Source organism: Dasypus novemcinctus, chromosome 4, assembly GCF_030445035.2.
Source record: "Dasypus novemcinctus isolate mDasNov1 chromosome 4, mDasNov1.1.hap2, whole genome shotgun sequence".
In the NCBI taxonomy this organism is placed as follows: domain Eukaryota; kingdom Metazoa; phylum Chordata; class Mammalia; order Cingulata; family Dasypodidae; genus Dasypus; species Dasypus novemcinctus.
In genome coordinates this window covers 61,254,150-61,280,276 of record NC_080676.1, presented here as the reverse complement: position 1 = coordinate 61,280,276, position 26,127 = coordinate 61,254,150, and the positions used below count along the sequence as shown (strand labels likewise).

General features: G+C 42.9%; 1 protein-coding gene across 18 annotated transcripts in view; it reads left to right on the top strand.

The window, feature by feature from the left end:
• Positions 1-26,127, top strand: part of DGKG (diacylglycerol kinase gamma) — a 219,183-nt gene that overhangs the window by 52,378 nt on the left and 140,678 nt on the right. For 17 of the 18 annotated variants that reach the window (XR_002793276.3, XM_058295504.2, XM_071214670.1 and 14 more), the window contains exons 3-5: positions 13,327-13,403; positions 21,470-21,635; positions 22,194-22,256. Coding sequence is in view for 17 of the 18 variants with exons in the window: in XM_058295504.2 (XP_058151487.1) it covers positions 13,327-13,403; positions 21,470-21,635; positions 22,194-22,256 (306 nt within the window). In the remaining variant the exon portion in view is untranslated. Of the gene's footprint in view, positions 1-11,833; positions 11,941-13,326; positions 13,404-21,469; positions 21,636-22,193; positions 22,257-26,127 lie in introns of those variants that run through there. The other variant, XM_023583194.2, reaches the window with a different exon arrangement.

The following is a 26,127-nucleotide window of genomic DNA, read 5'->3' as shown; positions in this document are numbered from 1 at the left end:
TCTGTTTTCATTGTCTCAGCTGTTTTTTCCTGGAGGGAAAATTCTGCAGGGAGGAAGCATGTCAGAGAGGGGTTCCCAAGTCAGTCTTTGCCAGCCTGAACAAGATCAGGGACCCACAAAGGGGGCACAGATTGACTTCAAACTGCCCTGACGAGGAAATGAGAGAGGGGCCGGGAATGGCTCCAGATGCTTCTTCCATAGCTCCCCAAAGCTGTGCTCTCTTAACTTTCCCAGAAAATGTAGCCCTCCCACTGTCCCCCACAGCCCTGAAGAAGTATAGTATCTTTAAACTTCCTCCACTGCCTTTGACCAGGGCGGGTTAAAACAATGGCTGCCCTCAGAGCAGGGCCCCTAGCTAATCCGTGATCAGCGAATCAGCCCATGCCCACTATGGATCTTGGGGAAGTAGATTTTTATGTCCCTCTCTGGCACCAGCAAGTTATTCCAGGGGCCAAAGCCCACCAAAGCCTGCTGTGAGAGTAGGGTATGGGTAACTGCTGCACAGACAGAGCAATTTACTAATCTTTACCATAATTTACCAGCCTCTTCCTCCCACTCTTCCCAGTGTTCTACTGGACTTCAGAGTTTTGATATAGTTGATTCAGACAGTTCCTACCTGTTTAATAGTTGTTCTAGTGGAGGGACTGAATCCTTGAATTTCCTCTTCCACCATCTTCCCACAACCATCTCTCTATATCTCTCCCAATGACTTCTTTCAATTTCCATTAGGTACTGAATTCTCACGTGTGTCTCCTTCTTGATTTTGTTCTGGGAAGTCCTACGTATTCAACTGGGGCCTTAGTTTCCCATTAGTTTTACCCAAGGACCATTTCAGTATATCAAGACACAGTGAATGGTGAGATCCACTCTCACACACAGGCACACAGCTGCACCTCCACAGGCTTCTTTTAATCCTCATGGGTGACATTAATCTGCCCAAGCTGGGAAGGGAACCAAACTGACTGCCGCACTCTGCACACACAAATGACAATCTTTTATTGTGCAGAACCCTTTGTGGTACAGAGCTCTCAAACTTGTTGCATGCCCCACCCCTTTGTCTAATTGTCATCTCCCTTCATGTTAATCATACTGCTGCTTTCATAAATCATTAGCCCTGAAGCATGTCAACTTGACCAAGAGAGCTCTCAAAAGTCCCCTCCCATTGCCCTTTTATTTATTTATTTATTTATTTTTTTTAAGATTTATTTTTTATTTATTTAATTCCCCCCCCTCCCCTGGTTGTCTGTTCTTGGTGTCTGTTTGCTGCGTCTTGTTGTCTTGTTTCTTTGTCCGCTTCTGTTGTCGTCAGCGGCACGGGAAGTGTGGGCAGCGCCATTCCTGGGCAGGCTGCTCTTTCTTTTCACGCTGGGCGGCTTTCCTCACGGGCGCACTCCTTGCGCGTGGGGCTCCCCCACGCGGGGGACACCCTTGCGTGGCACGGCACTCCTTGCGCGCATCAGCACTGCGCATGGCCAGCTCCACACGGGTCAAGGAGGCCCGGGGTTTGAACCGCGGACCTCCCATATGGTAGACGGACGCCCTAACCACTGGGCCAAAGTCCGTTTCCCCCATTGCCCTTTTAATAATCCCTCTCACCCTCTCACTAAGGCAGGCAGCTCTTATCCACAGCACTGGTCTGGGAATCAGGATATCCAATTCTCATGCCAGCTCTACTCCTTGCTCTCGTGATGTGACAGCTCTTAACTTCCCTGAGCCTCAGCATTCTCTCCTATGGTCCCTTCTACTCTTATATTCCTCAAGGTCAACAGGAGCCCCATAGGATTACTAATCAACCTCCCTCCTGGGAACCTTGAGCCCTGACCTGGATGGATTTAGAGAAATTCTGTAATGCCCTGACAAGAAGCAAGAAACCACTTTCAAGGGTAAATTCAATTTCATTTAGACTTTTCTATAGGTCAGCAAAATACCAAGTTCTGTCATGATTGAAAAAGAAGCACAAAGTAAAGCCCTGCCCTTGAGGAATCAGAATCAAGTTAGGGAACAGAAATGTGCCCATGACATAAGTAGAGAACATCTCTAAGGCAACAGGCTAACAGGTTCTGATATAGGTGGCTAAACTGAATTTATGAATAAGAAAGGAAATTAGAAACAGAGGAAACTGGTATAAGAGGATTTTACTGGGTAATCTTTATAGCAAAAGAAATTTATCATGTGTAGTAGATGCAAGGGGGAGAGAAAAAATGCATGCAAAGTTCAAAGGACACAAAGGAAGAGGGTGTGGTCGAGATGGTAAGGAGAGCTTCTGGGTCAGAAAAGACAGGAGAAGGACATAAGGGTGGGTGGGCCTTGGGTCCTGCATGTCAAAATGTGGGGTTTTGGACCAAGGTGGCAAAATTTAGTGCCATAAATCTGGTGGCTGTGTGAAGGGTGGGCCAGGAAACTGACAGGTTGCAGGAATTCTTCAAAGGAAATCTAGTCTAAGCTGAGGAATGTGGCTAGGATGGTGAGTGTGGTAATGAACAAATGCTAATTTGCTGGAAATTATAGTAGAAATATCACGAAGCCATGTAGAACAAAAAGAAACCATCAAAGATAACTCAAAGACTATGAATCTGGGGAAAAAGGCAACATTAGAATGCAGGACTGATAAGGATGGTTTTGGAAGTTCAATTTTGAAATGATAATGACACATCCTCTTCTTCATTCATTATATGCCAGGTTCTAGGGAAATAGCAATGAATAAGATACAATCGTTCCCCTCAAAGAGTTTCCAGCCAATGGGAGTAGACAGACAGTACTCAGACATTGATGTTACAGTGCAATATGTGCTAAGAAGGGGGGGCACCCAAGAGGGACCCAAGCCATGCCTAGAGACACCAGGAATTTACCTGATGAAGGTGTTAATTCCAGCTCCAGAAACACAAGCCTGAGAGAAGAGGGGTAAGGGAGAATGCCTTCCAGGCAGAGGAAGTAGCTTGTGAAAGGATAGGGAGGTGAGAAAAATCTCTTGGTAGCTTCTGAGAACTGCAAACAGTTCTCAGGCTGGGGGCCTGAAGCACATGTTCATGGGTGGCTTGGGGGGAATTGGGACAAGAACTGGAAAGGTAAATAGGACTCCATCATGGAGGACCTTCCTTTCCAAGAAAAATGTCTTATGGATGCCCGGAGGGTATGCAATAGGATGCGAATGTGAATGGTGATTAGAGGAGAGCTCTGACTTGGAAATCACTGTGTAAAGACAGCAAGCAAAGGAAAAAAGGAGGCGGGCAGGGGAGGGAATGAAGACACTTTGGAGATGAAGAATGTTAGGAGAGAAGAGGTGGTAGAGAATGGGCCTTAGGGTATAACCAAAATGGGGGGTCAAAGAAGGAAAGCAATCAGTAGAAGACATAGAGAGAAGAGCCAGAAGGGCAGGTAAGGAAAGAAGAGTATAGGGTCGAGGTAGATAAGGGAAGAAGAGATTACAAATGTGGCAAAGCAGGGGAGGAGGCAGAGGATTGAAAAGAAAATATTTAGTAGGAACCGGCTTCTTTGTGGTTTGGACCTTTTTTCAGTTATCTTCTTTGTCCTCTGACCCTTCTTCGTGTTGTCCATGTCCCAGGACTGGACAAGATGCTCTGGCACTGTTGTTCTAACAGGATAAGAAAGAAAAAGATACAATTTGTGGAAAATTATTAATCCTTAGAGGAAACCCTGAAAAAGTCACTTCTACCAATTTTAGACACATTCTAGTATTCAATCAGATTGCATTGCCATAGCAACCACTCTTCCATAATAGCATAAACAGGAGCTTTGCAATATCAAAATAACTGAAGTGCACAGCCTAAGAATTGAAAACTTCTACCACTAGGGTTACCAGGCAGGAGACACCAGGAATTTCAAGATAAGGGTTTATTTGTATGTTCCAATTATGTAGCATAAAACCTGTACCTTCTCTGATTGCCTTTTATCAAGGACAGCCGTCTTAAAACTTCCCTTGGATTTATATTTATAATTTTTAAATTTTTATTGTTATGTATTTTTTTTATTTTATCCCCCCCACCGCAGCTTTTTGTGTGCTGTCTACTCTCTGTGTCCATTCACTGTGCATTCTTCTGTGTCTGTATTTATTTATTTCCCCTCCCCCCTTGTGTCTTGCTTGCTGTCTGTTCTCTGTGTCCATTTGCTGCGCACTCTTCTGTGTTCTTGCTTGTCCCCCTTCTTTGTTGTGTCACCTGGCTGAGTTGGCTCTCCGCAGCATCTGTGGGCCAGGCTGTGCTCCGCAGTGTGCGGGCAAGCCTGCCTTCACAAGGAGGCCCCACAACGCAAACCCAGGGCCTCCCATATGGTAGATGGGAGCTCAACTGATTGAGCCACAGCCACTTCCCTTATGTATTTATTTTTAATTTTATGTATTTATATTTTTATTTTTATGTATTTGTATTTATTTTTATTTTTATGTATTTATATTTACATTTATATTTGTATTTATTGGGTGGATTGATATATGGATAGATTTATATTGAGAGATGTTTACTATGAATCAACAGTGTAAAGTATTATTTAAAAAGCTAATGTGATAGTAAGAAATTTTATTACAAAGCAAAAACAAAGTGTAAAAAGTTCAAAGAACAGAAAGAATAACAAAAATTAAAGCTACCCATGATTTTATCTCCACTATTAGCAATCTATATATAACAGTATATTTTGTATGCTGATTTCTTCACCTTAATAATATATTTTGGTTATCCATTACTACATGAAAACCACTTCAAAACTTAGCAGGTTAAAACAGCAGCCATTTTGTTTTTTCCCATGATTTGTGGGTCAGGAATTTTGATAGGGCACAGTGAGGTTGACTAGTCTCTGCTCCACCATATTTGGGCTTTCAGGTCAGATGCCTCAAACAACTGGGGACTAGACCAGACAACATGGCTTATTCACTCACAGGACTGGCTACCGCCATGGGGCCTCTTTCTCCAAGTGTTTTCTCAGCCTCCAGGGTCTGTCTACATGTCTCTCTTTCCAGCAGAGTAGCCTGGACTTCTTACTTGGTGGCTGAGGGGCCTAAGAGCACACAAGCAGCAGCTGCCGGGTCGTCTAAGCACCTAGGCTCAGAGGTCATAGAACAGAACTCCCTTTACATTCCATCAGTCAAAGAAATCACAGTCCTGCCACAGATTCAGTGGGGTAGAAGTAATCAGTTCCACTTCTAGCCGATAGAGTGGCTCACACAGGAAAGGAAAGGATTGATGGCAGCCATTTTTGTAGATTATTGTCCATACAATCTGTCGTGAGGCATTCCTCATTAAATAGTCTTCAGAAGCATGATTTTATGGGTTGTAGAGATTTCTTTTGAATAGATACATATTTTTTTATGTTTTTATTTTATTTTATTTCTCTCCCCTTCCCGCCCCCCCCCCCTCATTGTCTGCTCTCTGTGTCCATTTGTTGTGTGTTCTTCTGCATCTGCTTGCATTATCCTGGCGACACTGGGAAACCGCAACTCTTTTTTGTTGTATCTTCTTGCTGTGTCAGCTCTCTGTGTGTGTGGCACCACTCCTGGGTGGGCTGTGCTTTTTTCACACAGGGTGGGTATCCTTGCGGGGCATACTTCTTGCACTGGGCATACTTCTTGCACTCGGCAGCACTGACATGGGCCAGTTTACCACATGGGTCAGGAGGCCCTGGGTATAGAACCCTGGACACTCCGTATGGTAGGCGGATGCTCTATCAGTTGAGCCACGTCCACTTCCCAATACATATTATTTCATTCAGCCCAATCAGTGGTTGTGATCTTAAGATGGATTAGTGATCCATAGTGTCTAGTCAAACAAATAGATACCCATATTCTACCTATCCTGATAGACCTCCCTAGAGAACCATATTTATTTCTGGGAACCACAGTTTACAATGGATGTGGATAAACTGGAACATGTTTAAGTAGTGCCACTAGCACGGTTAGGGGACCTACAGCCTGTCTTGGAGGATTGGTTGAAGTTACCTTACATATTTCCTGGAGAAGGGAAGGGTGGAGAAAGGTAAGATAGAGCTAATTGTACTGCCATGGGAAGAGGTGTTAATTTAACTTTCAGTGACTTCAAGAGGCAGCACAAAGACTGATGTGATGAAATCATAGGAGGAAAGATTTTAGTTTAAAGTAAGGAATACATTAATTCCTAATGGTCAAACCAGTCTAAGCTGGAATAAGATTGACTTAAAAGTCAGAGAGTCCTTTTCCTGGAACTGTCTGAACAGAAAGTTGGTTAAGACACTAGAAGGGAGATTAGAGCATCAGCTGTCTGGTTGATTAGATGGCCATTGTCACGCCCTCCTAATACTTAATTTCTAAGTTTAAACAGGTTTCTCGTGTACCCCAGACAGCATGAGCTTCTGAGGATGCCCAGTCCTGACCCTCCTCCTAACAGCTTCAAAGAGATATAATTGGTTTATTGCCCTTCCAATCCTGATATATGGGTGGAGATTTTTCCAGTTTGTTATTGTTGTTGTTGTTAATTCTTTAAAAACTCTATGATTTATCAAGAACAGACACCACCAGTTACTTTAAGAAAGAAAAAAAAAAACTGAGTAAGTGTCCATTTTGGCTTTTCATTGTCTAAGAAATTAAACCAAACATTTCCCATGCCAGCCAGTGAATTGCTTGTATTATATAGAATTTTTGAATCTGGGTAAGATCATAGCTATCATCAGTTCCAACCCTCTCCATTTTACAAATGAGTCTAGAAGAGCTAATGGATGAGCCCAAGGCCACATCCAGTTCCTTCCATCTTGGAAGGTATAGCCACAACTGTTTCTCACCCACAAATCTTTTGTAAAAACTGCTTTTCTTTCCCTTTAGGGATGACTAGGACCCTTCCCACAAGCAATCACAAAATCTATAGATAGAGAGGGATCTCTATAGACCAGTGCCTCTCAAACTTTCTGTACACATGAGTCTCCTGGGGATCTTGTTAAAACACACTGGAATCAGTACGTCTGGGGGTTGGGCTGAGAGTCTGGATTTCTAACAAGTTCCCAGACAATGCTGATGCTGCTGGTACAAGGTCTGCATTTTCAAGTGTAAGAAGGTAAAGATTGTCTGGTCCATTCTTCTACCTTTGCTAGACTGATAAGCCCAAATTATCAGGAGGAAAAGTGAGAAACTCTGCTAGCAATAAACATTTTGCTTCTATAAATGACAGGCCAATAATTCAGATCATTTATGATAAATCAGAAATTTTCATATCCTAAAGAAGTTTTTCTTATACCAATCAGAATTCCCTCTCTGCGTTGTAGTCTTTTCCTTTTGTTCTATATGTAACATCTGCGGCAGAGCCATCATTTTCACAGGTTCCCCAGGTGGTTAGCTTGGTCCACGTCAGTGGTCCTTAGCCTTGGCTGCACACTGGAATCATCTAGGAAGCTTCACAAAACTTCATTGCCCAGTCCAAACCCCAGACCATTTAATCATAGCCTGTAGGGAAGGATCCAGGCATCAGTATTTTTTAAAGCTTCCCAGGTGATTCCAATATGCAGCCATGGTCAAAAACTACTGGTCTACCCTTTCTCTCTAGACCACCTGGGAATATATGGCATATGAGACAAGTATGACCAGCCCAATCCTTTTTCTTGCCCTAATTTTTCAACAAATCTCTATTGAACGTCTATTTAATTCCAGGCAATGGGCAACGTGCTGGGCTATAACAGAACAGGAAAAGAAGTAAGGGAAAATGTGTGTATAACAATTGAGCCACTGCTTATGGAACCTGAAGTATCTTACGGATCCTACATTCAATTTGTTTGGGGCCTCATTTCTCATGGCTGAAGAGGTGGGGCCTTTTGATGCAGTGCTCCTGACACTGGCATCTCTGTTTTAACATCCTCCTTCATTTTTCCAGGATGCTCAGAAAGTGTTGCTCATGTTTTAATGCATCTCACCATGTTCTTGATTCCCTGGAAGTACTTTGAAAACTTATTCATACATCATAGCTTCATCAGAAAAAGAAAAATCTAGATTTTTTTCCCTCATGTGCCAACTTTCCTTCCCCTTCTCTCTTTTATTCCCCTGGGTGGAGAATCACACACTTTCCAATATGTTGGAAATGGATTATGTTCCTCTACCCTCAGCATCGTGGTCCCTTCTCTGTTGTGACAGCAACACCAGTCAGCCACAGGTATGCAGGAATGTTGCTTAGGGACTGCTTGTCAAACAGGAGCTCCATTGACGAGCAGAATCTTATAAGAAATGCAAATTTTTAGTCCCCAATCCAGACCTACTGAATCTACTGTATTTTAACCAGGTCCCCAGGTGAGTCCCAAGCACCTGACAGTTTGAGAAGTTCTTAGAAAATGTCAAGAAATGAGGAGTTATCATGTACCTTAGAACTTCACTCATATATATGTTCTCAGTTTTGCTTTTGAAAGTGCTGATTCACAGTTAATTCAAAGTTTAACGTCTGACTAGTGCCTATTAGCTAGAAGACAGTCCGTACATGTTAGAACCTGGTTCTGCAGTCAGCACAACTGATAGTTTGCTCTAAAATGAAGTTCCTGTTCAGTCTGCTTGTTCAGATGGAGGGCATCTCTGTTCCACACTAACATGGCAGCAAAGGTGCCATTTTCTTGTTAAAAAGGCTTTGAATTTGATCAAACACTAAGAACAGGTGCTTGGTTAAGATCCCAGAATTCTTGGCATATAAAACTTGAAAATGGCAACTTTGGATTGAAATTTCTTGAATAGGGCAGTTGTTACAATTAGTGGCCTTGATCACAGAGAAGAACCTTCTAAATACCTGTTCTGGGATGAAGCTACATGCTGAGGGTCCTGCCAGAGTGGGTTAACGGTGAAATGGATCTCTACTCACCAAGCAGCTGAATAAGTTGACCTGTTGGATGGAATTATTTTGTGTTATCCAGTTAAACAATGGGAAATGTCTGCCAAGCACACCAATTTTAGATTTTGCAGTTGTTGATTTTTTTCCCTTATATAATAATTATCCAACAAGTTTCAACTACTTCTTAAGGCATGGGGGGCATTTCTAACAATAAAATCACATCACAGAACAGTGGACCTCAACATTAACTGCACATTTGAATCCCCAGAAAGCTTTAAAATATACTGATTCCCAAGTCTTCCAAGAAATGGTGGATTTCAATGTTTATAGGGCTTCCCCAGTGATTATAATGTGCAGCCTGGGCTGAGGGCCACTGTCTTAGAGGAAGACCTTCATCTTCTGATGTACAGGTGTATATGCAGTGCTGAATCTAATAGCTATGTCACATTATTTCATACATTAAAAATAAGAGTGACCATTCACTAGCTATGTGCCCATAAAACAATCACTTAAATTCCATGAACCTCAGTTTCCTCTTCTCTAAAATAGGGATAATTAGTTCTACCTTAGAAGTTGTAAAGACAAATAAAATACAAAAGGTGACTAGGACAGTGCCTCGCATGTAATAAGCCCTTAATAAAATAGGAGTTGTTCAAAGAAATGTGGACATGGCCCTATTTTGTACCACTCAGAAATAGAAGTTGATCTCCTTTGAGACTGGTGGTGGTATTAGGATGCAAAGGAATTCTCTGCTGAGGTTGTGTTATTGGGCCCAAAGATGGCACCTGAGGAAAGATAAAGGAATGCTCTGAAAAAACCCTTCATTGCTCTTAACGGTTTTAAGACAAAAGAGAATTGAGCAGTAATCCATAGTGCATAGTACCTGCTTACTCTTCAAGCAAAGAGAAACCCAGCCCAGCATTCAGTTGAGAAGAAAGCTATTATCAAATATCAAAGGACATCCAAGGAAAAAGTTATAGGTTTCAGATCTGAGTAGGTTGTTTTGCTTTTTTTTGAAAAGGGGTTGATGCTATGAGCCCATGAACAAATTGAAGTGAAAGTGTGGTAAGGAACACCCTCTCGAAAAGCTGGAAGCCAGCTCTCCTGGGCTGCTTTTTTTCCATTTGATTTTTAGTCTATTAACCAGAGGTTTTTAAATAAATGACTTCTCCATTTTTTTCCTTTAAAAGTCCTCTTTTTATTTAATTGTGAATATATATGCATATATAAAAATTTACATAGAATCAGTGTCTAAAAGAGAATCAATATTACAGTACATACATTTAAATATAAAGAAGGATTTTACCAACAGCTCAATGGCACTTTAGAAGCAAAGGACTTCAGCAAGGGTACGCCATGGAATCTCCAGAATGTGGCAATAATGTCAAATAGTACTATAGATTCAAGTGAAACCACGCCCTTGATTCTTTTTTTTTGTTTTTTTGAGATACCAGGGACTGAACCCAGGACCACACATGTGGGAAGCCAGCGCTCAACCACTGAGCCACACATTGGCTCTCCGAGTTGGTTTTCCTGTTTGTTTGCTTGTTGTTTGGAAACCGAACCTGGGACTTCCCATGTGGGAAGCAAGCACTCAACTGCTTGAGCCACATTTGCCCCACCCCCCTTGATTCTTAACTAAAATGCTGGCACTACACTTCTCTTACACTAACCATACCAGTGGTACACATGTCTCCAAAGTTGGCCACTTCAACTGAACTGAAAAGTCCCATTAAAATAGAATCTAAAATGTAGAGGTATTTCCTAGGTAATTAAGCAGTTTGTCGATTAATTTAAACATAAGTTATGTGTAACATCAATTGAGCTCTGGCCTAATTCTAAACTCTCTTCTATTCTGTTGCCAGAGTGACCTTTAGAGCACAGAGAGCTGATGATGTTATTTCCCCACTCAAAAACCTTTGATGATTTCAAAAGTCCTTGACTCATAAATCTATTCTCTGGTTTTAAATGTTCCTAAATGCTTTGTGGTGACCACTCTACATCTTTTGCTCACCCCTTCCCTTCTACCCCTTTCCACCTCAAATGTGCCTTTCAAAACTTTACCCATTCCCTTCATCCCAGCTCAAATGCCACCTCCTTCATAGGACATCCCCAGTCCATATCCCAATTCCGCTCTTAATTTTACTTCTTCCCTACTCTATGCTTCCTAGACTTTCATATCATTGCCACAGCATTAATTAAGTTTTTCCTTGTGTTAGTTAATATTCAGGAAGTAATAGTGAATAGTACTTAAGGGAAAAGAACATAGACTTTAGAACTAGACTAGACCTAGGTTCAATCTCTGGCTCTTAGGCAAATCACTTAATTTTTCTGAATTTCAGTTTATTTATCTGAAAACTGAAAAAAAAAATTGCCAAACTTGCAAGGATTTGTGGGGAAAAGTAAATGAGAATATGCAGGTAAAATTTCCCAATATTTGATAGCTATAATTAGCACAGTATTCATATTATCTCCCCCACAAATTCATTAACAGTATCTTGCAGTATCTTACCCTCCATAGTGTTTTCTGAATTGAATGGAAATAGCTCAAATTGTTGGCATCTGCTGCCTGGATCTCACTGAGCTATTAGTTTCTCAACATCTGCTTTGGATTTCAGAAAGTAATTTCCATTTTTAGTCAAGAGCAGCCAGCATTTTCCTGTGGCATTTCAATATGCCTCAATCCTGAAATGATTATAACATTTGGTGGATGAATCCAGGTCATCAAAGCCATAGAGAACAGCCCAGCCCATGATATGTCCACTTCACCTAGGTCAAAGAGAGTGTGACCCTCTGTACAAAGAGCCTGAATACCAAGGAACATTGTGCCAGCTTTTAATGACATTGCCCTTTACACAGATGTTTAAATAATGGCAATAATGGAGCTTGAAAAGCTCTTAATTATCTACAATGCTAAGAGACAGGGAGCACAGAAACCCTGGTTTTCTGTGATTTCTAGAGTGGTGATAACTACATAGTAAGCACTCAACCTGCATTTCTAATGACAAATATTGACTGCCTTTTCTTGATCCCCAATTCTCTTATAAAACCTACAAAAGAAGAAGCAACCATTGTCTCCAGCAAGTTTTAAATTATTTCCTATGGAAAGAATTTTCTGAACCACAGTGCTTCATAAATTTCCTCAGTCTTTCTTGTCCCCTCCAATGTAAGTATAAACATATGGAGAATTTGAGGGGAAAATATGGGGGAGGGGGATGTCTCCATTTCCAGAGAAAAAAGTTCAGACTCTCGGAAATATGATAGATTTGCCCATGTGTCAGTATGAATATCTCATTCTTCCTCAGTGGGATAGAAAATAAAAATCAGGAAAAATGGGACAGAGTTGTCAGGATTCCCGAGTTAGAAAAAACCCTCTGCCATGGTGTACAAAATGTTTCAGCACCAAGGACAGAGCCTCGTGAAGTTTAATGCCCACCCATCCCAATATAATTAACAAATTTAAAAATATATTTTTAAATTTCTGCTCTGATATTTATTTTTTCATCTAATATATTGTTTAACTAAACACTGGTAATGTGCAAGACTCCGGTATGATAAACAAAGACTCACCAGCCAATTACAGCTCTCAAGCTGCCCATAGTAGAACTGGGGCAGAAGATAAGCAAGACAGACAAATTAATTAATAAGTATAACACTATATGAAGAATGCTATTATTGAGTTATGTATATGTTGTTGGGAGAGGAGGGAAAGATTATCTCTGCCTGGTGCAATCAAGGAAGGCTTTACAAAGGAGGTGACATTTGAGTTGGATGGTAAGGATTAAGTGATGTTTGCTAGACAGAGAATTCCCATTCAGGGAATTCTTTTTTTTTCTCTCTCTCTCTCTCTGTTGTTTTTTTTTTTTTAATGTTACATTCAAAAAATATGAGAGGTCCCCATATAGCCCCCACCCCCTTCACCCTACTCCTCCCACATCAACAACCTCTTTCATCATTGTGGGACATTCATTGCATTTGGTGAATACATTTTGGAGCACTGCTGCACCACATGGATAATGGTTTACATTGTAGTTTACACTCTCCCCTAGGCCACCCAGTGGGCCATGACAAGACATACAATGTCCAGCATCTGTCCCTGCCGTACCACCCAGGAAATTTCAAGTCCTGAAAATGCCAGGGAGCTCTTGAAAAGCAGTTTTATATGGCTGAAAAATGGGGTAAATGGGAGGTTAAGATAAGATATAAGGAATATGCTAGGCCAGATCACCAAGGGTTTGTATACCAAACTAAGGGGGTTAAGCTTCATCCTGGGGAAACTGAGAACTATTAAAGTGTTTTGAGCAGCGACATGATCTGATTCTACCTGTGTTTTAGAAAGATAGCTCAGATGGCAGGAGAGAAAATAAAATCTGATAAAAAAAAAAAAAAGGAAATGAGAGTGCAGAAGGGAAAATAAGGGTGAAATTCCTTAACATTATCCAGGGAAGGAGAGGTTGCTCCATGGCAACCATGGTAGAAAGGGGAGAGTTTAGTTGGCTCAGTCCCCAATAGCTGCTCATCAGTGTTTCATGTGTGGATTGTATCTCTTCAGATTCCTCCAAGAAGGTAAAAGACGTCTTGACTGAATTTAATGAAGGTGGAAGCCTTGAGCAATATGACCCACACGAGGTAAGAAAATTTCCATTTCAAACCTTTTTTTCCTAGTTTTGCTAAAATCTGTTCTCCTCTTGGAGGCTTGGCTCACCTTGAAGACTTACTTCTCAGCATGTTTTCTCCAAAGTCTCAAGTGAGCCATTAGTACTCCCACACTTCTAGAAGACAATTGCATACCCTCTCCTCTTCAAATCTCTCCCTATTCCTCCATAATCCTCACTCTCCATTAACAATCTTGCTTTCTACTTCACTGAGAAAATAGAAGGAATCAGAAGAGATCTTCCACAGCTTCTGCATCTCATCTGCCCACCCAGACCTTTTCTCCTGTAACTAAGGATGAACTGTCATTGCACCTATCCAAGACCAACCCTCCACTAGTGCACTCAGTCCCATCCTTTCTTGCAGTATTGAAGGACATTGCTGTAGAAATATATTCCTTTCTCTTCCCCTCCCCCAACTCTCCCTCCATCATCAACCTTCCCCTATATCCTATATTTTCCCCATCAAAATATAAATATGCTCTTGTTTCTTCTATATTAAAAAGTTCTTTCTGGACTCTACTTCCTTCTCCAGTTCCCACCCCATTTCTCTCCTGTTCTTTAAGCAAATTGTGCAAAAGATTTGTCTATACTTACTGCCTCCAATTTGTCTTCTTCCTACTTTCTTGAAGGCCTTTTGATCAGCCTGTAACCCCCATTTCTCCCTGAAAACATTTGTCAGGATAGCCGAGCACCTCCATGTGACTAATCTCAATTTTACTCAGCAACATTGGACACAATCGGACACTTTGGACTCTCCTCCTTTAAACTCTTTCTTTAGTTGGTTTTTAGGACATTACCCTCTCCTAGATTCCTTCTTACCTCTCTACTTGACCTTTCCACTTAAAAATAAAAGAGACACCTCAAACTTAACCTGAGCTATACTGCCCTCCTGACTGTCCCCTGCAAAATCTGCTTTCCCTGCAATCTTTCTCATTTCAATAAATGACAACTCCATTCTTCAGGTTATCCAACCTAAAACTTTGGCATTAACTTGACTTCCCTCTTTCTCTCACATCCCACATCCAGTTTATCAGCAAGACCTATCACTTTTACCTTCAAAAATCCAAATTTCAGCCCTATCTCACCACCTGCATTTCTACCACCCTGACCTGAGTTATCACCATATTTTGCCCAGATTATTGCAGTAGCCACCTAATAGTCTCCCTAGTTCTGCTCCTGCTCTCTACACTCTATTCCCCACACCTGTCCTGGGCTACTGTTAAAACTTAAACCAGATCATGTCACTACTCTGTTCAACAATCTCCCACGGTCACTTCCACCACCACTACCCCCATCAGAGTAAAAGACAAGGCCAATCTCTGACCTCAACTCTTGTTACTCCCCTCCTCCTCATTCTTTTCAAGCCATTGTTGCTCTGTCCTCACCTATTTTGCACTTGCAATTCCCTCTTCCTGGAAAGCTCTTCCACCAGATATCCACCTTGTTCATTGCCTCATTTACTGGAAGTGTGCTAAAATACCACCTTCTCAGTGAATGTCACATTCACTATCTAAACGTTCAAGCTCCTTTTTCCTGACACTTCCTATCCCCTTGCTCTGCCCTATTTTCCTCCTTAGTATTTCTCCCCATCTATTACAGTATATAATTTGCTTATTTAATTCTCTCTCCCCTATATTTTTGTTCACTGCTCTATCCCCAGTGCCCAGAACAGTGTCTGGCTCAGAGCAGGCACTCCATAAATATTTGTTGAGTAAATAAACGAATGCAAGAACTGCTCCCACTATCAAATTCAATTCATCTAACATTTCTTGGGCACCTAGGTATTGTGCTGGGCATTGTAGAAGATATAAAAATGAGGAAACACAATCCCTGCCCTCAAGGAATTTACTTCCTGTTGGCAAGATCAAGTTCAAGAGCCATGACCCTAGAGTCACACAGCCTTTGGTTAGAACCCTACCTCTGCCACCAACCAGCAATGTGGCCTTGAATAATATTCACCTCTCTGAGCCTCAACTTCCTCACCTGTGACCTGAGGATAACAAAAAAGAAACCTTTAAGTTTGTGGATGAGTGGATTAAATGAGGTAATTTTTACAGAGTGCCTAACAGTTTACAGCACACTTAAAAAAAATATTTCCCTTCTGTCCCCTTTTTCCAGAATGTCTTAAGCTCAATTCCCTTTTCCCTGTTTCTGAGTCCTTTTATGAGGTCTAATGGCAGAAAAGTGACTGATCAGCAGGACTAACTTGGGAAGAAGCACCTCATATATTTATTCACATTGTCAACCATTTGACAAGCCTTGAGTCAGTGCCTCCTCTGCTGGGTGCTGGGAATGAATCAACAGAGCCCATGTCCTCCAGAGGGGTTTTGATAAAATGCACCAGTCATTGGAAGAATGAAACAGGAGGGAGGTTGCCGGAACAGGGGAGAGATTTAGAATGCCCTATTTCAAAAAACATTCCTGAGAAGAAACCATGCAGAGAAGATGGCAGAGCCAGCAAAGAACTTGCTGCCCGGCACTCCCCACCACCAGCTCCAAAAACACAGGAACAAAGCTGTGCTGGGATCACTAATCAGCCTGTCCACCTCGGGGCTGGTGAGTAGGAGGGGAACAATTTGGTCAGGGCCACCAGGATATGAAGGCCACGGAGCTTTCAGAAGCAGGGAGAAGCTTGGCTGTTCTGAGCTCGCTGCCACCTGCGCCTCCATCAGGGCTGGCCCCAGTCTTTGTACGCCTGGCACTGCTGCGTCCCAGGAGAGCTCTTTCGCTCTCATTTCATTCTCTTGCACAGTGAAATTGACTTCTTGTAGGCGTAATGTCACTGCATGGGGTTAGGGAAACAAACAGGGCTTAATTTCTCTTCAGCTTGAAGGTTCACTGCTGCTAAAATGTCTCAACGAGAAACAAAGTAGCTAAGGGAAGGGGCAGGTTGCTCAGAAAACTAGAATGAGAATAACTGTGCAGAGGAGCTAGGTTGTACTTAACCAAGCCAAATGTGACCATCAGCACTGAGTGATTCTCTGGAGAATGGACTATGGCCGAAGCTAATCCAAGAGAGAATTAAATCACAGCAGAGCAGAAGAGGCAAGATGGCTAGATGGCACCGTGAGCCTGGACTCAGACACACCTGTGTGCAAATCCTAGGTTTGCCATGTGCTTTTTCCCTTGAGCAATACATTTATCACTTGTTTCAGAAGCAAAATGGCAGTAATAGTCTCACCTCATGCTGTTGTTTTGAGAATTAAGTGAAAGCGCATATGTAAAGTACATAATGCACAGAAAGTTCTCCTTCTAGTTCTCCTCACTTCTTGGCCTGTGTAAAAATTAACACACTCTCCTTAAACAGGTTGCAGCAGCAATGGTCCAGCTAGTTCTTGCATGAAAATTTCAGTTGCCCAGAAGTCGGGTTCCTTTGATCTGAATCACAGGGTTGCCTATGATGTTATTCCAGAGCACAGGGATTTGCCAACTTGCTCCAAAGTGGTCTGTTGTGTGGGGCCATAGCACCCAGCCACTTGCTACCCTGACATCCATCACACATTTACTGCTCCTGGCTTATGCCTGTAAAAAGTTCATTCTCTCACAACCAGGTGTCACGTTGAGAGAGCCTTATAGCCACTTTTTTTTTTTTTTTTTTTTTTTTTGCCGGCTGAATCTGGGAGGGAGTAGCAGTGAGCACCATATGAACACCTCCTCAGCACTGGGACATGGGAACTCTGCAGCAGCAAGGGCACTGGTCTAGGAGTCAAGAGGATTTGGCATCTGGTTTTACTCGGCTGCTAGTTACCCAGTTGACCTGCAGCAAATCACCGAGCTTCCTAAACCTCTGAGACATGAGGAGATCCAGTCCCCTCTGAGGCTTTTCTGGTTTGAATGCTCAGAGTTTCTGGGTTTATTCTATGCCATCTTGTTCCCCAGATTTGGGCATTAATGGTTGGGCCTGTGTTCCACCATTGTTTTCTAAATTCTCATAACAGTTTATCAGTTATTTTCTTATGGAACTTGCCAGTGTTGACCCTGTATTGTACTTATTTCAATATCTGTACATCCATGTATAACCCTGAGTCTCTTGAAGGTATGGACCCATGCCTAATTCATTACTGTATTCCCCAGCGGTGCCTAGTGCTGTGCCTTGTACTTAGGAAACTCAGTACATATATGCCGATACACTGACTGAATGGACCCCAACGTAATTGGTGGCAGCCATGGGTCAGACACCAGGCGCTTCCCAAAGTATACTAAATAGGAACCCAGCATCCATTCAAATACTTATCAAGCAACCCCTGTGATAGGTGGTGTGGGGGATACAAAGATGAAATAAGGCATTCTCACAACCTTCCAAGAGCTCTGGATCTGGTAAAGGAACACAGGTGTGTCACCAGCAGCTATATATAATACCGGGCAGCAGAGATAAGTGTCATGAGAGAGGACCCAAAAAGCAAAACTATAAAAGTTCAAGAAAGGAGATCATGCCAGGCTTCCCGGAGGTGGTACGTCTGAGATGGGCCCTAAAGGATGGCTAGACTTTTAGCAGGTAGAGAAGGCAGCAGTTCATGTGGAATAAAGCACATGGAGGTTTGGTCCAGAAAAAACACACAGAGATCACTAGGGACAGAGAGTATATGTGCATGTAGAGAATAATACCAGAAAAGACCAGAATGGTCTTAGAGCTCAAAGCAGCTACAAATCTAGGTTGGAATGTGATTATGGGATGGCTATGAATCCCAAAGATCTCAGAGAGTGCACAGAATGATCCATTGGACAGTGGAACTCTACCTATTAGAGCTTCTATTTACATTTATTTTTACCTCATTTTCTAGTTTCTATTTTTATATATTTTTATAATGTATAATAGAGGAATATAGTAGTATATGTATGCAATTTATATATAATTAATGATAAATGTATTGGGAAAGCATGCTCAAAAATATTTTGGGAGTGCATGATTTTAAAAGTTAGAGACAACTCTCGCATGGGCAATTAGAAGACACTGAGGGAAGTGGACTTGGCCCAATGGATAGGGTGCCCACCTACCACATGGGAGGTCTGTGGTTCAAACCCTGGGCCTCCTTGACCCATGTGTAGCTGGCCCATGTGCAGTGCTGATGCACACAAGAGGTGCTCTGCCACGCAGGGGCTGTCCCCTGCGTAGGGGAGCCCCACGCACAAGGAATGCACCCCGTAAGGAGAGCTGCCCAGCGCGAAAGAAAGTGCAGCCTGCCCAAGAATGGTGCCGCACACACACAGAGCTGACACAACAAGATGACGCAACAAAAAGAAACACAGATTCCCAGTGCCGTTGATAAGGATAGAAGCAGTCACAGAAGAACACACAGTGAATGGACACAGAGAGCAGCCAACTGGGGGTGGGGGTTGGGGGAGGGAAGGGGAGAGAAATGAGTAAAAAATAAATTTTAAAAAAGACACTGAAAGTTTTTGAAGAGGGAAGCAATCTATTTAAAATTTTACTTTGGGACGATCAACCTGCTATGGATTGGAGGACCAAAAGAAGGAGATGGGAGGTAAGGAAGCCTTTGAGAATTATTGCAAAAGTCCAGATGAGTTGCAGGAATCAGAAGTCTGAAGAAGCTAGGAACTTTGGGGCCTTCTATAACCCCATTTCAAGGTGATGGCATCAAGGATAATGCACACAGAAAGGAAGGTCTGGATGTGAGAGGTGTTACAAAGAAGCAAGGAAAAGAAGAAAGGGGCAAGAACGAGTCTCAGATGTGAAGATAATAAAGTCATTGAGTCCTGGAGAATCAAAAGGGGGGCTGGTTTAGGAAGACACTAATAGAAACTTAGAACTCAGGATTTCTAACCTGGCATTCACTATTTGCTGAAAAGGAAACTGGGGTTCAGAAAGAGAAGCAATGTGGTAGAGCTGAGTCTCCAGTTCTCCTGAATCTTACTCTGGTCCTGTTGGATGATCCTTTTCCTTTTTTTTTTTTTTAGAACATTGTATTATACTTTATTTAACTAAACTGTCATTTTTTAGTCATTTAGTAGTCTGTTTTCAAGAAATGTTGTATTCTGATAGTTTTCAATTACTAACAAAAATGGTTAAGAGTACATTTTGGAACTCAAAACCACATTGTAAAATAGTACTCGCTAATTAAAATAGTGCAAGGGAAAAGGCAATGCAAAAAGAGCCCTTTGAAACAAATTCATGAATAGCAATGCCCTCAGCAAACATTCAGTCAAATCAAAGTAGAGAAAGAAGAGAACCATAATAGCATAATGCCATGGAAAATAGAGAGTTTCAAGAAGAGAGGATAAAATGCTGCAAAGAAGCCAAAGATGAGGAAGTCCAAGAAGAAATGGTTCTTTTCAAGAGAGCTATTTCAGCAGTGAAGGTCTAGACTCTAAACTAGAGGAGATTAAGGGAAAGAGAGAGGGCCAATGTGGCCTGTTTGGAGGAATTTTGAAGTGAAGGGAAGAAGGACAGGCTAGTCGCTCAACAGGCTAGCAATTTTCTTGCGGGTGGAAAAGAAACAGAAACTAGGAGATGCAATTAGAGATGGAAAGGTGAAACCAAAGGTCATAGTGAGAGAGTTGTACTTGAAAAGCAGGAGAAAACAATTTTGCTTTTGTGTATTGGTAAAAGCATGAGGATGGGAAAGGAGGGGACATTCTGAGGTGATAGGGTTATGGAGACAGAGAGGAACAGAAAGAATGGGAAATAAAGCAATACAGAGACTCGGGAACAGAAAAGCAACAGAGAGATCTAGAGACGGAGAAAGGTGGACAGCTGCACAAGAAATGTGAGTTCACCATTTGCTTAGAGATTCCTTAATTTGGTAGGAACCTGCTTTACACTCTGTCGAACTGAATCAGGTTTCCTCTACTCTGCAAAATACAGAATGGTCCAGTCCAGGGCTAAGTAGAAATTGCTTTGTGAGCTCCAGATGGAGTAGGAGAGGCATCGATTGTTTTTAGGGCCAAGACTTTGCTTCCCGATCCTGAAGGTACACATGCAACCCAGCTCCTGGTTGTGGGAAGGCTCCCAGATCTCTCAGAACAGACAAGGGGTTAGATGTGCTGAACATTTTGGAGGAAGAGTCAAGTAGGCTTCCCAAAAGGGATTTTATTATCATGTTTGCTGTTATCCACAAAAGCCTGCACAGCAGATCCTGGAGCAGTGCTTCCTCAGATGGTTACTAGGAGCATCTGCTGATTGGAAGAAGAATCTGATGCCCACAGAGCACTAGCCAGTTATGACTCACTGCAAACTGTTGTTGTTGAGTGTTTGCTGAGTGCAGCAGCCCCTTCTGGCATGGTTGCTCCCAGCCTAGTACCAGAAGCCAGGCATGCAGGGAGAGACACAGCAGGGGGAGGTTCTAGTTTTTGGCATGTCCCTTGGTTGTACCTTCTGTCCTTGGCTTCCGGCTGCCTAAAGCCTTCACAGGGACATGTTTTGAGAAGCAGCTAAGCCAGACGCACATGCTTTCCTGTTATCCTGGGGTTTGTCCAGGGAAGATCAGAGTTGTGAAAGTAATGAGGAATGGAGCCTGTCTTTTTCTCTTCCAGATCTTTCCTATTTTCTGAGACCTGAGTACTCAGAAATCAAATCCCTCACAGCACAAGGAAAAAACCAAAGCACTGCAGAAGAGTCATTTATTTTCACCATATTGTCAAGTACATCCTTCATCATCTTAATTAGGATTTCTGGGTGGACCTAGTCCCTGTTCACAGGAGCCAAGTCTCTCACATGGACCTAGACTCAGACAGAGCCCTCTCCCCTGATCCCTAATCCCAGCACTCTCTATCCATGCATCTCCATAGTACTCTTTTTCTACCTAAATTTTAGATCACATCTTATCTTATTGCAAAACCCTTCTCTAGTTCTGTGTCTACCAAGCCCCAACTTGTTAGCATGAGCCTTTTCTCTTTCCATGTCCTTTCCCTTGCTCTCAGTGCCTGCCATTCCCTTGCCTCCTTGGCCTTTTCATTCCTGCCCCCATCAATTCCTCCACCTCCTTCTGCTTACCCTTCGTCTCACTCACCTTTGCCTTCCCTGCCTCTTCTCTGTCCCTTTATCTCCCTCCCTTGACTTTTCCCTTTTTTGTCCCTTTTCAGCCTATTAGCTATGATGTCTTCAAGCTTTTCATGAGGGCATACCTGGAGATGGACCTTCCTCAGCCTCTGAGTACACACCTCTTCCTGGCCTTCAGCCAGAAGCCCCGACAGGAAACTCCTGACCATCCAAGGGAAGGAGCCAGCAACAGCGAGGCCAATGGCCCAGGTACATAGACCGGCTTTCCCCAAGTTGGAAGGCTAATTGTGCAGTTCTAACCCACTTGCCACAGGTACAGACTGCATTCCTAGTGGGTCCCCTGAGCCTAACAACACCCCTTGCTTTGAGAGTAGTAATGGGGACCAGGAGACCAGGACTGCTTTCCTCATCAGACATCGCAGGAAGCCCTGTTTGAGGAAGCGCCCCATAAGAGGGATAAAGAGAGGCCTAATTCCTGTTACTTAGGATCAGAGGGTGGGCAGGCACAAGCTAAGGCAAGGCAGAGGGGAAGGGAGCCTTCAATAGAGGACGGGTCACCTTCATCTCATGTGTCTAGCCTGAAACAAGCCTGGGAGAGTCAGAGGAAGACATGGCCACTGTCCACTGGAGCTTGAGCTCTATTGGGGCAGACACAGCCAATCCCAAGTGAACACAAACCTGACCGACAGGAACCCAAAGACGTAGGCACAAACCAACTGATTCAGAACACAGGGGAAGATCCCCTACTTACCCTCTCAGAAACTAGAGGACATGGGCTGGCCTGTATATCTTCTTTTTTCCCCTCAGATTCTAATATACAGAATGCAGACAATGCTGCCAAAGCAGATGAGGCTTGTGCCCCTGACATAGGTAAGTCTTTTGAATATAAGAATCCAATGAGCCTGCTTCCTGGGGGAGGACTGGGAATACCTCACCAGCAGTTTGTCTCCCTACAATTGTGCACCCTTGAGCAGATCTTGTCCTTCCTTGGCCTTCAAAGCCTCCATCCCTGGGGCCCTGCCTTTGGAATGTGCTGGGATTCCGAGGCTGGGTGAAGGTTCGCACACTCCACTTGTCCTGAAACAGAGCAGGACAGGACTTGACATGAGATGTTTGCTTCAGACAGACCTACCTGCCCAGAAAGGGGACCCTTCTCCAGAGAAAGTGTGTGCACATATGCATGTGTGTGTACATGTATATAATCGTATTTGTGTGTGTCTGTGTGTGTGTGTGTGTGTAAAGAGGTAGCCTTAGAGCTGAGGCACAGATAACTCTCCCAGTGGATGGCCGGATATGCCTGAAACCACAGACTTAGAGTGTGCTCTGGTTGACTTCCAACAATATACTCATATACCAGTTTGAGTAAGTTGGCAGGAGGAGCAAGGGGAAGCCAGCTAAAATTATTTGGAAGCTCTACTATTTGCCAAGCACCTGCTTATTACATATTTCATTGAACCTTCACAATCCCACCATTTACACATGAGAAACTGAGGCTTCAAGAGACTGTATAGTGCTGGTGTGACCTGGTGGAGCCAGGGAATCAATCCAAAATTGTCTGATCTCAAAGCTCCTGCACTCTTTCGTATGCTAAGAGAAGAAGCAGTGGTATCTCCTGAAGTGCTTCGTGCTTTTCCTCCATGTAAAGGCACAGCCTGGTTAGCTCATGAAGGAATACAAGGCCACACTCTAGTGGGGCTGCTGTCCTGGTGCTGCCTGTCTGTAGGCCCATTCCGGGGTGATGACTGATGTGGGTTCTTCCCTGGCACCTTTATCAATAGGTAGCCACTCCTTGTGCCGCCGACAGGCCCACACCCAAGGCCAGAAGCCCCTAAGAAAACTAGAGAGCAATGACCACCTTCCTTGTCCCCTGTTCTAATGTCTATAACAGATTTCCTGGGTCAGGCAATAGAACATATTTGTCAAGAGTCTGGACTTCAGAGCCAAGCTGCCAAGACTTGACTCCCAGCTCTGCTACTTTCTATCTCTGTTACCTTAGGCATATTTGAATAATGTCTCTGTGCCTCAGTTTCCTCATCTGTAAAATGGAATAGTAATAATATCACAGTGTTAATGCACAGGTTAAGTGAGTGATATGTGTAATACACTTAGAACAGTGCATGGTACATAGTAAATGCTCAATAAATATTAGCAATTATTCAGACGACCTTTCAAAAATACACTCTATTGGGAAATGGATGTGGCTCAAGCAATTGGACTCCTGTCTACTATATAGGAGGTCCAAGGTTCGATGCCCAGGGCCTCCTGGTGAGGGCAAGTGGGCCCATGCAGTAACCTGGCCCATAGGGAGTGCTGGCCCATGCAAGAATGTGGCCCCACACAGGAGTGCCACTCTACATGGGAATGCTGCCCCACACAGGAAAGCCAACCTGTGCAGGAGTGCCAGCATATGCAGAGAGCTGGTGTAGCAAGATGACACAACAAGAGACAAAGAGAAGAGAAAATAAGAAGACATAGCAGAACAGATTGCAGAGGTGGTGCCAGAGAGTAATCGCCTCTCTCCCACTTCAGAAGGTCCCAGGATCAGTTCCCAGAGCTGCCTAATGAGAATACTAGCAGACACAGGAGAACACACAGTGAATGGACACAGAGAGCAGACAATGGGGGAAATGGGGGGGTTGGGGAGAAGTAAATAAAATCATATCATTAAAAAAAACACACACTCTATTCTTACCTTGTCAGGGTCTGCTGACAAGTTAACTTTTCATGATCCGTCAGGTCCATTCTGCTCCCTCAGTCTCCAAGTGTGTCAACTGGGCATCCTTCCCCCTTGGAAGAACCCTCATGGACTTTCTCCCAGTTTGCTCCTGAAGCTTCAAATGCAAAGACCCAGCGAGTTAGACCATATTTCCTGTGCATTGTCATTGTCTGGAAAAGATTTATAGGTACACAGAGGTGAATTCCACCTCTTGGGATGTGCTCAGTGAATAAGGAATACAGCTGATCACAAGGATTAATCATTGATTTGATTACTATCTACTTTCAAAAATTGAGTTTTAGTATATTTTTTAAATACATGTATTACAGAATAGATAAAATTTATAATACAGATGGGATGAGAAGGAAAACTAAATGTAACAGGGACCTAGGATGAGTAAATTGCTTCAAGTATCACTAGATGTAGTCCTACTCTTTTGACTAGAAATATTATAGTTTTCAGTTTAAACTAAAGGACTGGTATATAAATTTCCTATGGATGCTGTAACAAATTACCACAAGCTTTGTGGCTTAAAACTACAGAAATGTATTCTTCTGCAGTTCTGGGGGCCAGAAATCTGAAGTCAAAGTGTTGGCAGGTTTGGTTCTTTCTGGAGGATCTAAGGGAGAATCTAGCCCATGCCTCTCTCCTAGCTTCCAGTAGCTGCTGGCAATTTTTCTGGCATTCCTTGACTTGTAACTACATAACTCCAATCTCTGCCTCCATCTATATATGTCCTTCCCTTCTGTGTGTCTGTGTTTCCGATTTCCCTCTCCTTTTTCTTGTAAGGACACCAGTTGTATTTAGAGTCTGCCCTAAATCTAGGATGATCCCATCCAAAGATCTTTAATTACATTGCAAAAGACCCTGTCCAAATGAGGCCACATTCAGAGGTACCAGGAGTCAGGACTTAGACATATCTTTTGGAGGACATTGTCCTATTCATACAATTGATGAGACCCAGAATTCACAATGGATGGAAGCAGAGATAATTGGGAAATGAGAGTTTATTAGTCGGCTAAAGGGGTACTGATGCAAAGTACCAGAAATCTGTTGACTCTTATAAAGAGTATTAATTTGGGCTAAAAGCTTATAGTTGCAAGGCCCTAAAGAGTCCAACTCAAGGTTAATTTCTCACAAAAGTCTGTTGCCACGAGTTGAGGCAAGATGATGGGTGCCCTTTGCCTGGTCTTCTCCTTCCTTCTTCTTGTTAAGGTTCTGTGGGCCTGCCTGGCTTCTTCCAATCTCAGCTGGAAGCTGGCATAGGGCTTGTCTCTCAGGGCTTCTCAGCTGCTCTGTTCTCTTCACAAAGTCAGCTGTCAACTATCAGGCGAATGGTTCATCTCTCCCTGGGGCTTCAGGATCAAAACTGACAAAGTTCTCTCATCTTCTTCTGTATCCTCTTCTGTGTGTCTACTTGAATGAGTGTCTGCTTAGATAGCCCACCAAGGGGAAGAACGTAACCTGAGTTGCACCCTACTTAACATAATTTAATCAAAGACATCTCAGCTAAATCTAATACAATCAAAAGGTATTATGCCCAGAGGAGCAGACCAGTTTGCAAACATAATTCTATTTTTGGAATTCATAAATAATCTCAGACTGCTACAGAGTGTTACCTCTGAACTGTAGATCATCAAATTCTGACTACTCAAGGAGCTCCAGGAAAAAAGGATTAACAGCATCAGTGCCTTCCTGATGCCTTTTGGGACAACAGCAGGGTAAGACTTTACAGGAGTGTCAGCTTGCCTACCCTCTGTTCAGCAGTCCCACCCAACCATGCTAAGTCCATGGCCCATGGGTGTCATAAATGGATTTAAGGCATAACTATGTCAGATGTAATTGAAGGGGGGCATGCTGAAATAAATCATTCTCGTGGTAGAAAGGAAAGGGTTAAACTGAAAACTGATGTTTTAAACTCCCATCAAGAAAATCAATGGTGAAAAGGGTCTGGATCCCAAATTCTTTACTCATTTACTTAGTCCAAGTACATAAAAATTCAAAAAGAACCTTGGAGAAGTTACA